General features: G+C 42.5%; 1 protein-coding gene across 1 annotated transcript; it reads right to left on the bottom strand.

Moving 5' to 3' along the window:
• Positions 1 to 66: 66 nt before the first annotated feature.
• On the bottom strand, positions 67 to 15,494 carry LOC311266120 (segment polarity protein dishevelled homolog DVL-3-like). The gene is made up of 15 exons (XM_084368317.1): positions 14,699 to 15,494; positions 12,798 to 12,867; positions 9,953 to 10,068; positions 9,361 to 9,473; positions 8,827 to 8,959; positions 8,012 to 8,102; positions 7,816 to 7,885; positions 7,416 to 7,555; positions 6,755 to 6,831; positions 6,245 to 6,312; positions 5,949 to 6,098; positions 4,014 to 4,145; positions 3,416 to 3,583; positions 3,054 to 3,257; positions 67 to 1,391 (listed from the first exon to the last, which is right to left on the bottom strand). Exons 1-15 carry the CDS (start codon positions 14,857 to 14,859, stop codon positions 1,033 to 1,035), a joined length of 2,052 nt encoding a protein of 683 aa, XP_084224443.1. The 5' UTR covers positions 14,860 to 15,494; the 3' UTR covers positions 67 to 1,032.
• Between the last annotated feature and the right edge of the window lie 276 nt (positions 15,495 to 15,770).

Here is a 15,770-nt window from a genome sequence, read left to right as displayed (position 1 = left end):
ACACTAGGCAAATTTCTGCTTCACAAACACGTGCGCACACTCAAATAAACACGACACAAAGCAGCGTTAAGTCATAAAACTATATTTATAAATAAAAAGACATTTTTTCCTTGATTAAAAGGTGTGAAAGACATGGTAAGAAATTTTTTTTTCCACTATACATTATCACAACACAGAGTCTGAAAATGCTCTGGTTAAACGGATGAAAATGCAGCTGTGTAGTGTAAAAATGACTCTTGAAGCTGGATGCTCATGTTTAGCGTTGAAAAATGAAACTAGTTGTGACCAACTACGTATATAATAAAACAAATGCATTCTTACAGTAAGAAGGACTGCGATTCTCTTGCACTACATACAAATTTGTCCATTTCTTTCTCTCTTAAGTCAAGCAAACATTTAAAAAAAAAGTCTGAATAAGGTTAACAGTTAGTGTTCATTTCAGCTTTCTGTCAGGGATTTTTTTTTTTTCTTGTTAGAGGTCAGGCAGGGGGGGGGATTGAAAGAACAGACGGAGGGAAGAGGCTTCTTTCTCTCAGTTCAGACGTGAACGGGGGGTGGGGAGGACAGAGAGTGTGAGATAAGGAAGGCAGAGAGGAGGGAAGAGTGAAAGAGAAGAACAAATGAAAAACATCCATGTAGAAAAGCGCTGAGTCATCTTTCTCAGCTGTCCGTTTCCACTGCCTCCCTCCCTCTCTTGCTCTTTTGTCCTCACGCAAACTCTTCCCCACTGAGGAGCGGAAACTGAGAGAGGCGCTTTGGTTCCATCTGGAGCGAGGGTGGGTGGGTGGGGGGGGGTTTCTTCACTGAAGAAAGTATGGCCACTACTACTAGGAAGAAAAGCACAGAAGAGGAGGAACATTTCTCTCTGCATACACAACAGGGGGTTGCTTCCATGTTTGCTTTTAGGAAGAGTCTTGGGTTACAGCTTTTGCAATCTTCCCTCCTTCCTGTCCCGTCTTGCTTGTCCTTCTCAGCCTCACACTGACACGAGAAAGCCCATTCTGCTACTTTGTTATCGGCCTACAACCTTCGTTACATCACATCAACAAAGAACTCTCCGGCGTTGCCCACCGCCAAGCGCAGAGACTGGCGCGAGGCGGTGAGCTCAGGGGGCACAGAGGAGAGCTCTCTGCCTGGTGGGGCGCCAGGTGCAGCCGTAGACAGATGCGGGGGCTGGGGCGGCAGGCCAGGGGGGCCGTAGACGAGGCCGGCACCATATGCTATCGAGTGGGAGTTGGCACTGCGGTGGCTGAGAGAGCTGCGGACGCTTCGCTCACTTGGGGGAGCCACAGAGCGCTCGCTTGGAGCTCGGTGGCTCCTGATCTCAGTCTCACTGCCGCTGCCGCCAGACTTCCGACCCTCGTTCTTACTGCAGTTCGAGCCGCTGCTCCCTGTAGACACAGTAGAAGAGAAGACGATTATTATCTGAGTGTAATATAGAAACACATTAGTTTTTTGTTTTGAGTGAGCTATATGAGCCACTCACTCCAATGTGAGCGTTAGTGAAGTGACCCAGTTTGTGGGAGACTCTCAGGAGAGCTGCATGACTAATGCAGACGTGGTCACTGAGCATTTCACTGCATTTCACAGGCAAGACGGCATACCCATTACCGAAGGCAATTACATGTTTTCATTTTATTACCACAAACAACCTGCTTGCTTTAGAGGCAAATTCTTCAGACTGATCAATTTAAAACCATAGCGGTTTCTGTGCTGAAGGGAACATTATAACATTTTGAGAAGCAGGCTAGTTTCATCACCGCCACAGACAAACGAAAAGATATATTTCATCCCTCTGCATCGTTTGGATTGGTAGGTCTTGGACTAACTGTAACAACTCCAGAACTCATGTTGTATCTTGTAACCTAGTAAACCATACAGAAATACATGCAATGGTAGTGAGCAACTCCAAAATGAAGACAGCATGTTGAGATATGTTGTGCAGTCAGTGGGCCCAGCTGTTCTTGCTCAGTAAATATCTCCATTGCGTAAGCAAACTGCTCCTAAAACCACAAAGTCTGCTTTTCTATTTCTACACGTTAAATATACAAACAAACCATGTAAATAAAGCAGCTTTGGAATATTTTTTACATTTTTGCCAGAGCTCAACGGTTTCCCTCAGCTCTTTGAAGTAAGCTAATTTAAACATGCACTGGACCACAACTGTAGAGAAAGTGTGGAGATAAGAAATGTGTGGTGTCATCTGGCTCAGGGTGAAACAGCAAACAACAAGTGAGACACAGAAAATGTAAGGAGGATTCCTCTACTTCCCTCTGTGCAAAGTTACACGTCAGCCATAGTATTTGTCTCCATAGGCTTGAAAAGTGCTTGTTAAAGGTTTGTAGTTTGCTCCATCATAAAAATGCAGCTGTAGCTAGCATGAACTCACATCAGCTGCAATGACCGTGACTAGGGCTGAATGATTAATGGATTATAAATCGAAAACACGATTTGAAAATTGAAAATTGCAGAGATTGCGATTAATTGTTTACAGAAATGTCGTATTTCTTTGTTATTTGTTTTATTATTACTTTATTTATGTCACAACTTTTGTGATAATGGTGTGTTTGATTGTTATATGTTCCACACCAAATGAAAAAAACACAATTCATATCTTTAAGTTCTCGTCTTTTCATCAGAATATAGATCAGTTCATATTTTGATGGTATATCAATGTGTTAATGCTCCATCAGAAGTTTTAAATCCATTACAAAGTGAATATTGAACTGAAGCTTGACTGAGCAAATCAATTTGCAATATCGGTCAGAAAAATTGCTATTAGATTTTTTTCCCAAATCATTCAGCCCCAATTGTGACAACCATTTAGTGTGTCACTGGAAAAGTCTTAATGGACAATTTGCTACTTTTTTAGGTAAACCTTATCACCAAAATCTGCTGTTAGTGACATGAATTCAAGCTCACCACTGCTTTGGAAAGAGCATACTAAACTTATCACAAATAGACGAGTATAGATGAATATTACAATATATAATATTAATGTGGCAGCACTGTTATGTCCTCAAACACATACAGTGCACTCTAACTGCACTCACCGCTGTGCTGGCTTCCTGCACTGCCGGCACCTGGTCCACCATGGAAGGGCTGTGGCAGGTCGTATGGGTGTGGAATGGGGAACTGGTAGGGCAGGGCCATGGGCCAGGGGGCTGCTCCAGGGTGGGGCAGAGGGGGGAGAGTGTCCTGATCTGAGGCGCCCCCACTGGAACCATCATGGTCATGGAGAGACAGGTGGGTCATGTCTGAGGGAAACAGAAGAAAATCAATTATTAAGACTAACACCTCACTTGGAAGAAAACTTAAAATATGTAAAGTTTGTCCTGCTGACCACAGACACAGATACAACTATACACATTTTGCAGAGCTAAGCTAACCAAAGAGTAGCTGGGCATCCACTTACTGCCGCAGAGGTCTCCAAAGATATAGTAGCACTGTTCAGAGAAGGTGATCTTGTTGACAGTGTGTCGGATGTAGCCGGCCTTCAGCAGGTTGCTGGCGTATTTACGGGCTTCTCTGCGGTCTGAGAACCCTTCCACATGATGGAAGAGCCAGTCCACCACGTCAGAACCTGAGGACACAAAGACAAAGACATGAACGAGCCATGCTTGCTCATCACATCACATTCATCATTACATACTGCATGATAATTTCAATAATTTATATCTATGAGACATGTATCTGTTCACACATACTGTTCAGTCATCAATAAATCGACAATAAAACAATGCAAACACAACTGCAATGATGTGCAGCTTGGAACAATAAAGGAAAAATGATATCAATAGATTATAGGGATGATTATAATTAATTCTTCTGGATGAAAACTAGTAATTTAACCAAACAATTAAAACCTCTGAAATGATACACAAGGCTTCAAGGCATCACTTCAGCCACATCACTCTGCACAGTAGTCTACAAATGAAGAATACAGCTGTGTGTGCATACTGATGAAGGAAATAACAAATGCTGGACCATGCCCTGTGCTTTCAAAGACATACCGATAAAGGCGTTAGCGATGGTTATCTTGAGCCACATCCTGTCCCGCACCTCCAGACCTGACTCTGGGCAGGCCATGGCCTTAGCGACTGTTGCCATGTCGCTGTGAATGGAGAGGTGGAAGTCATCGAATCCTGTGAAAGATCAGAGGACATGCATACACGTCATCTCAGGAGCTGAACAACACATTCATTTCAACGATGAAGTAGTTTGGGTTTTTATGTTTAACACCGCTGATCCGGTTGTGAGGACAATATCAATTATCTCACAAAATTATCAAAATGTTGTGGGACATTTGTTTGGTTTCCGACAAACTTATAGCATATCTGTCGGCTATTATCCTATCAAGACAACTCTAACCCTAACCCTAACCCTCAAATAATATTTGGTTTCCTGTGGTCTGGACTGTAATTCGACCCCTGTTATGTCTCGATCATGAATCAGACTGGATAAGGCTGCATCTTTGTTTGAGTTGGACTACAACCGAGCCGGTCTTGATAAAACCCCAATGAAAACCAGATCATAATAACATAAAATGTCCTCCCTCGAACTCTATTAAATCATAACATATAATTTCAATAAGTTTCACAACATTCCCGCCGATAAGATGTTTTTATAATGTGTTTGAATTTTCCTTTTGGTGTTCATACTTTCTCTCGATCTGTCTAATATATCTCCTCTTCAATCAGTGATTTCCTTTATTTATTTCCCCAGGGAGCCTCGTGACTATCCCCCAACACAAAGCGTATGAAAATCTTCTCTTTAGAATATTATACATGTGACAGTTTGATATTCTGTGAATATTATTTATTAGATTTTCAAAATCCTAAGAGGTTAAAAACAATTTAAAACTAATATTTGAGAAATCACTTTTCAAACTTCTCAATTAAATGTTTCCAGCATTCACAAACCCACCAGCATTTTTCCTCTCTCACATAAACCTGACTTCCTTTTAATGTTTCAGTGCAGTGCAGGTTGTTGCAGCTGTGCACATTAACAACAGTCACACTCTTTATGCAAAACTCGACCTTTTATGTGGCCACTTTGCATTATGTACTGAGGCCATTTTCAGTGGAGAAACTGTTGCACTCATCTTGTCCATGACAGATTTCTCCATGTATAAAACAAGCTATTGCTCAGACTTCCAGGCACCAACTGAACATTTGTTGTTGGCCAGTTATCCAAAGATTATTTTTTTAAAAATGCACTGTTAAACCATAAATTGTAACCAGACCTGCAAGGTGCAACAGTGTTAAAATGACTGCATGAAATTTATGTTCTGTCCGAGAGAAAAAAAAGCTACAAAAATGTGAATCGTGTCAATATGTCCACAAAAGTGTGTCAGGAACGGAAAAACTTTTCTCCAGAAGGAAAAAACATCACTGTCGTTTCCAAAGATTACAGGGAAGATGGGCGTTGTGAGTTATGGCTTAGTTTTGACAGCAGATGGACGCTGTGAGGCTGAACTCAGTAAATGCTGGAACAGAGCGCAGTCGCAGGAATGCAGAGAAAGGGCAGGGCCACAGCGATCAACAGTAACTCTGAAATTTACTAACACATCTGAGGAAGATACATATTTTACTGCAGCTTTGGAGGTCAGGAGGTGGGAGATCCAAAATGAGAGCTGAATGTTGTAGTAAAAAATTAATGCTGAAGCATCTAAAATCCTGGAGGACGTTATGCCTCATACCATAATAGTGTGAACGGTCACATAAATCTAAGTTCTTTAACAAGTAGGTTATCAAAAAGCCGACGGAAAACACTGTAAATGCTGTAAAACTTAAACAAAAGAGAGACTGCACAACAAAAAAACACACTGCGAAAGAGGAAACATGAGAAATCCTTATAAAGACCAAAGTGAATGGAAAACTGTGACTAACATCCAATGTAACTCGTTTTGAATTAAACAGGCAGCTGCAGGGGGTGCTGTGACTCACGTTCAGTCTCAGGGATAGAGCTGCTGATGGAGGAGCTGGTGGAAGTGACGGTGCTCATGGAGGGGCTCATGCCGTACGCAGGGTATACCCCGGTCATGGCCGCCGTGTGGGACACCCACGCGGCTGGGTCAATGGGCCGGATTGGCTCACCTGTTGAATCAAATGCAGGGTACGCAGTTACAGCTCGTGATCTTACCTGTGCAGCACACCAAAAGAGATGGCTTTGCATGTATTTGCAGGTATGAATGTTATTGAAATGAAAAAGAGCAAAGGGAACAGGAGAAAGAAACACTTACTCCTTGGCAGAGCGAAGCAGCTCCGAGGGTTCGGGTCCCAGCACTTGGCCACAGTCAGAGTAATGGGGCTGGTGACAAACAAAGAGACAAAGAATAGATTCAACATTGGATTCAGTCGTGCTTGTTTTTTGCTTTTGTTTTATTCAAGACTATTTTAATGTATTGCTGCAAATGGTACAACATGTAGGAACTGGCCACCTGTCGAATTCATAAACCAAATTAAAAGGGGGGCAACGTATCGCCAGAGTCACTGCTAACTGCTGCTGGCTGACTCATTGCTCAGAGCACCAGAAGGTGTTGTTTACTATCAAACTATCACCTCCTGAGGTATAAACTGGCTGCGGGCAGCTTGTTAGCATGTTAACTTCAATAGATATCTCTGCAACACATCAACATAATGTCAAAACTGATATTTCACCATATTGTGTTGACAACTTCAGTTAATTGCTTTAATGTTTTAAACTAAAATTCTTACATATTGCACCTCTAAAGAAAATGCATGTACTGTACCCTGGCTTGTGCACTATGTCTCTCAGTACTCGAACTGCATCGTCATTGCTCATGTTCTCGAAGTTTATGTCGTTCACCTACAGGGATAAAATGAAACAAAGAAAAAAATCAAAAAAACAAATTGTTATAGGAATAAACACTTTCACTTATTACAATAAACCCCCCTGCGCAAAGTCATTACTGGGACTGCTCAACATGCATATGAAAAAACTGGAAGTGGGTTTTCGACAATTAATGAAAATTGAAAGAATCATTGGATCCAGCTGGCCGACACTTGTACATTATTTTACAATACGAGTTAGATCACATAGAAAAAGTGGGAATGAGAATAAGGGAAAAAAACAGACTGCAGGACAACAGTTTGGAAAATATTAAATTACTTGCTGTGTAATGAGTCACTGCCATGTGCACTAATTGCATTGATCTCAGTTAAGAAAGATGTTTTTTTTTTTTTTTAATCCTTTACACATGGAGATCTGAATCAAAATCCTGTGACTGGTTTCACATTACTAACTACTTTTACTTCACTGCAGGTGCTGGCACTAAAACCAAACACACACAGACTTTCCTGGTCCAAGTCCCAGGTATGCACAAGCACACATTTTTCTTTCTCCGTGTGCATCTCTCTTTCTCAGTCTTTCACACACATACAGACACACACCTGCAACAGCATGTCCCCGGGCTCTATCCGTCCATCTGCAGCCACAGCTCCTCCCTTCATGATCGAGCCGATGTAGATTCCTCCATCTCCTCTCTCATTACTCTGACCCACAATGCTGATACCCAAGAAATTGTACTTCTCTGTGAAAAGGAACAAACAATGTGTACCCAAGAGTGAAGAGAAGCAGCACTGATGAAAGTAAAGACAAAAACAAAATAATAATAATAATCTTGACCTGCATCAATATGGAACAAATTGGTTACATGCATATTTTCCTATCTTGTGGAAGGAATTTTTCAATTTAGGCTCAGTGTGCAGCTGTAAAAGGAGACTTTACGCAGAGAAAGCTGGCTGTACTTGTCCCAACAGATCTAAACTTCCACGTGAAAAAGCCACTTACCCATGTTCAGAGTGACAGTGATGATATTGAGAGACATGGTGGAGTCTGTGATGCTGCTGAATGATGAAGACTGGGAAGAAAAGAAAGGAAATATGAGAAGTAGAAGAATTAAGAGTCATAAAATGGAATACGACTTTAATTGGGAAGTCCGGTGCTGGTTTGCAGTCCTGTACGTCTAAAGTGTGCGTGGTCTCACCCGGTCCATATTGGAGGCCTTAGGTTTCCGTCGGCGGCGGCGGTGTCGTCTCATTAGACGAGAGGAGCTCTGCTCAGTGGAGCTGCTAAATCTGAACGCAAGAAAAGAGGAAAAACATACTTTTTTAGAAATTATACGGACGTACGGAATGGCTGCAATTTATAAGCTATCATTTATTGCTACACTATTAACTTAAGTAAAGAAATTATACAATATAAACGTAGTTATCGGAAAACATTTGGAACTGAATTAAGCTTAAAAACCACCAGGATGGAAACAGAAAACATTTTCCCCAATGTAACTTGTCTAAACATCAAATTAAAGCCTTTCTGTCAACTACCCAATAAAATGTGCTTTAAACACTGTTTCCATAATGAAAGTGGTGCTTGACCAGCTTTAACTGCTTCTAAAACTACTATAAACCCACTTCATCTGGAAGTTGTGATCTGACTGATAATAAAGCATCGGCTGAAACCAATATGCACAGGCTGAGGCAAAAATCCATTTCTTTGTTTTGCTGAGAGAAACTCGTATGCTGATGAAACTTTTATCCAGATTTGTTAGAAGTTGCATCAACAGGAAAAACATCCTGAGAGATCCTGAAGACTGAGAACAGCACAGTCTCTAAGTGGGTTGCAGATATTTATACGGCTCCTGGAGGAGAACCCGTGGGGTAACCACAAAAACCACCAGACAATTAGGTTGCACTCATCTCTGCCAAGACCCCTCAACTGAATTTCCAGATGCATTCCTCAAACAGAAAAGACTGTTCTCATTGTGAACAACAAGCTGAGGAGCTACACATGATGTCTGACCTGCTGGTTGCGTCATCATCCTCTGAATCAAAGCAGGACGTAGACTCCAGCTCGCTGCTCATGAAGGACGAGCAGCTGTCGTATTCGGGGCCCCCACGTCCCATTGGTCGCGAGTAGCCGTTCTGCCTTCCACCTGCAGTGAGACAGCATTAGGATCAGGATGACGTAAATGCATGAAAATCTTGGTGTTTTGTTAACAGATAAAAGCTCAGACAGGGTTCATACACCTTTACCACAGTTTACATTGGTCATAAAGATCAATAAATCTTCAGGACTGCAGAGCACCTACATGTTATTCTCACTGTGGGATACTGATGCTTTTCTGCAACTTTTCTCCTAGTTACTCCAAAATCTGCACAGGCCTAGCATGCTTATAGGATTATGGAGATGCGAGTCTCTAAAGTCACTGTGCCTATACCATAGGGTCAGCCTTTATTAAAGCCGAGTAAAGCACCAGATACATTACATCATGGAGATAAAACTGTCACACAGAGTACGATGTGAAAAACACTATGCAGCAAACATCTTTCTGACCGTGGTCGTTCGTGTGTTTCCGTCGCGGCCTCTCCCTCTCTCTCCTTTGCGACACCATGGAGCCGGTCTCTGTGTCGTTGTCCAGACTGTCCCGACCGCTCGCTGCCTTCCCACTTCAGACAGAGACGGTGAACAGAAGCCAGAGTTAGTGTTTAAAAGAGATTACACATTACACCGCATCATTATCAAGGCAAAGTTAATTTTACAGCCACTAAAACACACTTTAACTTGAAATGCTTCTTGTTATAATCCCATTCCAAACTGTGTTGAAACACTTTACACTTTGCTTTACTTGCAGATGGAAACAAACTGCAATTACAAATGTAGAAAACGGCAATGACTAAGAAATCAACTTGACAACATATATGTCTAATTAATTTACAGGATAGTTTCCTACTGGGCAGTCACAAGGTGACATACTTTTTTTCATTCAATTTGCCGTCTCCTCTGTTACTGAGCTTATTAGGAAACACAGACGGACTTATTCAGGACGCATGCACTGAGCCAAACACAAGTACGCATGGCAACTCTCTCACACATTTCACAAAATCTCCCTGTTGCACGCTAAAAGAAAAACAACATAAAGACTGACTGATAAGAAGGTGGTCTTGAGTCTCCGATGCCCCCGGTCCTCTCCAAAGGGGGTGCGGCCTCTAAACTATCTGCCACCGAGACTGCATCTGTGTTGGCCCCGTCTCCAGAAACCAACTGTCAACAGACAGAGAGTCGGGTCAGTCAGAGGGACGAGACAAACACTCAAGAAGGAAGAACACACTTGAAAGACATGGAGCAAGTCGGCAGCAGACCCACGTCAGAGCACCACTGTGTTTACACTACACCGTGGTCAATGGCTGGGTCGTGTATGCCATCTTAATGTCACTCCCTTAAGGCTGCTCAGCATTTATGGACCACAACGTCTGATTAAATGGAACATTTCTGTCTTTAACTGATATTTTGCTGAAAGCACAAAGCTCGACATAAGCAGCTTTGGATTCAAAGAGTTGTGAAATAATGGATTCGTGCCAGGAGTAGTGATTTGTCTAACAGACATGTTGCCTAAGTTACCGAAGTGTGGGAAAAAGTGGGATCCAATCATCCATGACTGTGTTTTCAGGGGAAATTATATGAATTGTAACATTAGAGTATTAGGGCTATTTGTATTTCCATCATTACTTCCTTTGACTGTGAGGACATTCCTTTGAATAGTTAGTCCTACTTATTCAGATTTTTTTCCCATTCAGCCATGGATCTCGAGTTCTGCGGCATGTTGGATGTTGTCCATACTAGATATGAAGCATGTACTTGCATGATTTGCGTGCAAAAACCGGTTTAAAGCTAACATGAAATCAGTGAGAAACGGTCTCCACTATAAGCAGCCTGCATCTGGTTAACTGTTTATAGCTGGGCTGTAATTCAACAAGTGTGCTGTGTTGTAACGGTACAGAAGTACGGCTTTCTGAACAAGAGTCCAATGCAAAGAATCATGTTCAATATCAGTTTATACACAGCAGGCGATATGGTCAAAAAAATTGTTTGTCAGATATTGCGATTTACTGGGAAGCATTTCATTTCATTCATTTTCATCAAAAAATGTACTAAGATCAAGCTGATGTGATGTTTGTTGGTCTGTACACAACACACATGTTTGTTACATCTGGAGAACAAGAGCTTTCTTTAATTGCACCTCGGGGACAAATAAAGTTTTTTGAACTGAATTCAATTGAATCTCTGTCAGCTATTTTTTAACACATTTTGCCTTTATCAAAGACAAGTCAAAGCTTCTTGCAATTTGGATAATGCACTTAGACTTTTAACTTATTACACAGTCATAAGTAGGACTAATAAACTTTCTTTACTGATTAATCATCAGCTGATTGTGAAAAAAGCCAAAGATGTTCAGTTTTCTAGACTGTGGAGAAACAGTAAATCCTCACATTTGAGAAGCTGGAGCCATCAAATGATATCAAATCAGACAAACAGGCTTTTTACTGCAAATTCAGTATATGTAGGAAAAAAACATGAACAAATAAAATGACTCAGTTCAGTTTCTGAGGCGACGGGGGTGTCTAAAAATGTCTGATTAATGTGTTTATCAGTGTGAGTGATTCGATATGTGAGACAGAAACTCTGAATGAAAGCAAACAAGTGGTGCCTTGAGCGCAGTTTAACTATTCTGCGCTGTAATAGGTCAAAGAAGCATCTATATATCAGAATAATAAACACAGGCCCAACTACTCATTTTATTTACCTCTTTATCCAGTTTATACTGTTATACTGTGTTTATTCTGCTTTATTTTCAGCTGACAGAGAGGGGAGAAGTGTATTTACAGCAGGACGGTTGAGGTGCACAAACATAAACTGAAAAAGAATAACGTGAGAGACAATCTGTTTGTCAGCTGACGATAAAATATAACATGCCAGTTGAGGGTGGGGGCCTGTTGTGATGTGATGATAGCGAGCCAGGCCCTCAGACCCAAGGGGACAATCAATCAGGTCATTGAAACAACAGATGAACGGTGGAGACAAACAAATGGACGCACTGTAACAGAGATAACGTTTCATTGTACGTGGAACCTTTCAACAGCCCCCCCGAGAGATAACAAATTCACACACACACACACATAGAAAGAGAGGACTTGGCTTTGAACCACAGCCAACCAAACCTCTAATGAAAATGACCACAACAGAGGGAAATCAAGGCGAGCACGTTGGAGTACGTACACGCGCATCTAGCGATAAGACTGTGTTGATGACTCTGAAATAAAACCTATAATCATAACCATGCTGCGCTAAATTAACCTAATGCTTTGGCCTTTCGCATCAGGACACAGAACACTCTTTTTCTCTCAACTTGAGTCTCCCCACCCTGTGAGATTCAATCTTCTTGTTAGATGACATGCAGTGGGGCTCTTTGTTAGGTGGTATTTTCTTCTCTATCCTGTGATTTCACTTGCTCTTAATTCAATTTCAGCGTCTACAAGAGAGGAAGGGAGGCTGAGCACCGGCACCAGATGTCTCTTGTGTTGTGGAGACAGAGTTATTGAGTTAAAATGATTTACTACATGCGAGTACATGTACGTGGCCCATGTGCTGCGTGTGGTGACTAGCATGCGTGGGGGACTTGTATGAAATTACTTAAAAACCTTTGCAGCTCTTTCTCTGAACAAGTACTTTAAAAAAAAACAAGATGCATGTGTGTGCTGCTGCTGCTCGGATCATTATGTGATGATGACATTATCACACAGATGCACAGGGCCTCTCCCTGGAGAGCGAGTATGGTTGTGGTCACTAGTCAACAGATGGGAATCATTGTTACACACGAACGCATGCAGTTGCCACACAGCCACTTGACCACAAGAATACAGCGAACACAGACAAGAGAAGAACAAAAAAATGAACAAATGAGAAAATTACTCCAGGATGTATTTTGAACCTACCCATGACACCACGCGTCCATTAAAACAGGGCAGCTTAGCGTTGTCGTCAGATATTTCCTCCTTTACCACCCTGTAAAGAGAACAAAGCTCTGTCTCAGTAAACCTTTACACACAAAAGCACTCTCAGGGTAATAAAACATGGGGTTGCATTTACAGGCAATGGAGATAGACAATAGTACCATCAACAAGGATGGACACTTGAAACTGGGACAACCAATGCACATTAGTTTAAAAACATTTCCAGCAAGATGAATAACACTGACCACAGAGAACGTCAGTGATGATTAATGCATAATAAATGAATTCCCTGAAACTTTTCTGCAAAGATAAAAAATACTCCTTGATACTTTCACCAGAAGTCAAGAAACACCATGTTTAAAGCAACAAAATGTAACTTCTGGAAGAAAGACAGCTGATTGTTGAGTCTCATACATTTTGTTGCTTTAAGGAACCCAAGAAAGAATAAAAGCAACATTACTGCTCGCTAACTAGATGCAGATTTGGAGCTAGTTGAATTTGGCTTAATGTGCAAGATGTGTCAATCAAGATTTTACAGTTTAGCATTGTTGTGCAAAAGCCCAGAAAATCGCTGTTGGAGCAGCCAACATCACTGCATGTCAGAGGCCACCAGCACAGACTTGGAGACCCAGTGAAAAGAGGGCGAGTTGGGAATAAATTTGATCAGGAAATAATTATAAGAAATCCTTAATGTCTGTCTCTACATCACAGGCTGCTGAAAGGGAAAGCTGGGTTTTTATAACAGATTCTAATGTCTGAATTCTCAGCAAACTGCGTCATCGGTCTGTTGAATCAGGTGTCAGATGATACCTCGACAACACCTCGTGAAACAGTCCAGAGGACAAACCAACCTGAGACTTCTGAGGCAATGATAAGATTAGCTGCACCTTTCAGAGAAAAATCAATAGTGACGGTTAATGAGACATCCTTTGAGAGTCTGGGCCAAGTGCGGAGGCCAGTCTCTCTATTCCAGTCTGACAGGTTGCTCAATGTATACCACAGCTCAGACTAAAGGTTTCTATGGTTTCTTTACAAGATCCAGCTCCGCTCTTCACAACATGAATAGCTGTGGCTCCTTTCAAAACATGCCTTCTCCACTTGCAAATGTTAAAAAAGTTGTTGCCCCACCCTAGTTTGAGTTAAGCCAAAAACAACTTAGGAAACCTGGCTGAAATGTTTTAAAAAAAAAAAAGTACATCCCCCCTTCTTCTTCTTCTTCTTTAAAACTATGCAGAGGACTGTGTGTGGTGGGACATAAAGCGTCTACTTTTGCAGCCATGTTTTAACACAAAAGGACACGCTCATAAAGCTGCCAGAGTGATGAACAGGGCATTCCTGTGTCCAACTCTGCATTCCTCGGGCTAATAGACAACAACAGCAGGGGCCTGCTGCCCTCACCGACTCACTCCCACTGCCCGTTTACATTCTGACATTAGCCCGTTAGCATAAACATACCATACATTAGCTTCACGGCAACTGACAGAAGCAACGCCGATACGTGGTTATCACTAACCACCCCTGTCCCTTCGTTATCTGAAATGAGTTAAAATTGTGATTCAGGACTCTCGCTGGTGTTCCCGTAACTGACAAATACCAAACTTGGTCAGGCGAAGTCGAGGCACAAGACGCGTAAGCTAGCCACACAGGCAATGTAAACAAACGGGGTCGGGACGCTAAACAGACCAGCTAGCAGCGGCTAGCAGCTAACAAAGGAAATGCAATGGAAGTAGCTAGCTAACGATCGGCTGCCAGGTAACGTTAACCGATGACAACCCAGCTGGAGAGGGGGGGGGGGGGTAACACCTAGCTAAGTTAGCGTTAATCTAGCTGTGGAGAAAAGCTGTTATGCTGATGTTGAACACAATGAACCCTTTAACAGTTACCCGAAGTCATCGTCCATAGATTTGAAGAAGAATTTGTAATTTGGTTTCTTGAGGACATTTTTGAAGTCTGCCAGAGTGACTTTGTCCGCCGGCACCGACAGTTTCACCAGATACGGTGTCTCCTGGTCGTCGAGGTGGTAGATAATTTTGGTCTCCCCCATCTCGGACTGCGGCTAAGGCGAAGCAGGCAGGGTGCATCAAGCCGAGGGCCTGGCAGCAGGCTCCCTCTCGGGCCCCGACTCCCCGTGGCGCTGGCGGCGGCTGTGCCGTGGTCCTCCCGGCTCTCCCTGGCTGACCGACACGCTGCGTAGCCCTGGTTCTCTCTTTTCTACGCCAGCCTGCTAATGTGACGCCTGCCTTTCTATTACCAAAAAAAAAAAGCACCTTGCTCCTCCACGAAGCGTCCTAACACCGCCCGAAGACCGAATCGCGTTAGTTCCCGTTTGTATTAAACTTCCGATGCGCCGCTGAAAGCTTAGAAATATGTGGAAAAACTGTTTGAAAGCGCAGGAGAGATAAACAGTCTCAAGAGGGTCGGTTTTCTTTTCTCGCTAGCTGCCAAGCTCGGGACTTTGTTGCACACGAAACTGCACAAAAATTGTCCAAGCCTGTCTCGGAGGGGCGCCATCCAGAGGAGAGGAGGAGAGCGACAGCCTTCCCCGGGACAGGATCCCTGCTGCAGAGCATGAGTCAACAGAGGCGGCCACACACGAGGGCTGAGGCCCCTGCAGTCAAAGGACGGGGGGCCGTGAGGGACAAAAATCATATGATGTGAGATAACCATGGATGGTGGTTGGCCCTGCTGCTGCAGTGTTGCCTGATTTCTATGTTCATCATCATTATTATTACTATTATTATTATACTTTTAGTGTTATTACTATTCATATCTCAGTTAATAAAGCTGTTATAACCGCTGTGGCTACTGTATCCCCCCCTCCTGCCTTCTCTCCCACAGTTTCTCTGGCGCTATACAAATAAAGACTGATTGATTGATTGATTGATTGATTGATTGATTGATTGACAGCAGGGGGTTTTTTGAGTAGTGTTTTCCAGTATACACTGGGAAATATCA

This window comes from Pagrus pagrus, assembly GCF_965226575.1.
Source record: "Pagrus pagrus genome assembly, chromosome: 12".
Taxonomy (NCBI): Eukaryota; Metazoa; Chordata; class Actinopteri; order Spariformes; family Sparidae; genus Pagrus; species Pagrus pagrus.
The sequence above is the reverse complement of the archived record's forward strand: the minus strand, read 5'-3'. Positions and strand labels throughout refer to the sequence as shown.

What these genes read in the sequence shown, in the direction of transcription:
- LOC311266120 (XM_084368317.1), bottom strand. Translation starts at nt 14,859, where the DNA reads ATGGGGGAGACCAAAATTATCTACCACCTCGACGACCAGGAGACACCG. An exon ending in TCTATGGACGATGACTTCGG is followed by an intron (nt 12,868 to 14,698) that starts GTAACTGTTAAA and finishes TTCTCTTTACAG; the next exon opens with GGTGGTAAAGGAGGAAATAT. An exon ending in AGGCCTCCAATATGGACCGG is followed by an intron (nt 7,886 to 8,011) that starts GTGAGACCACGC and finishes TTTTCTTCCCAG; the next exon opens with TCTTCATCATTCAGCAGCAT.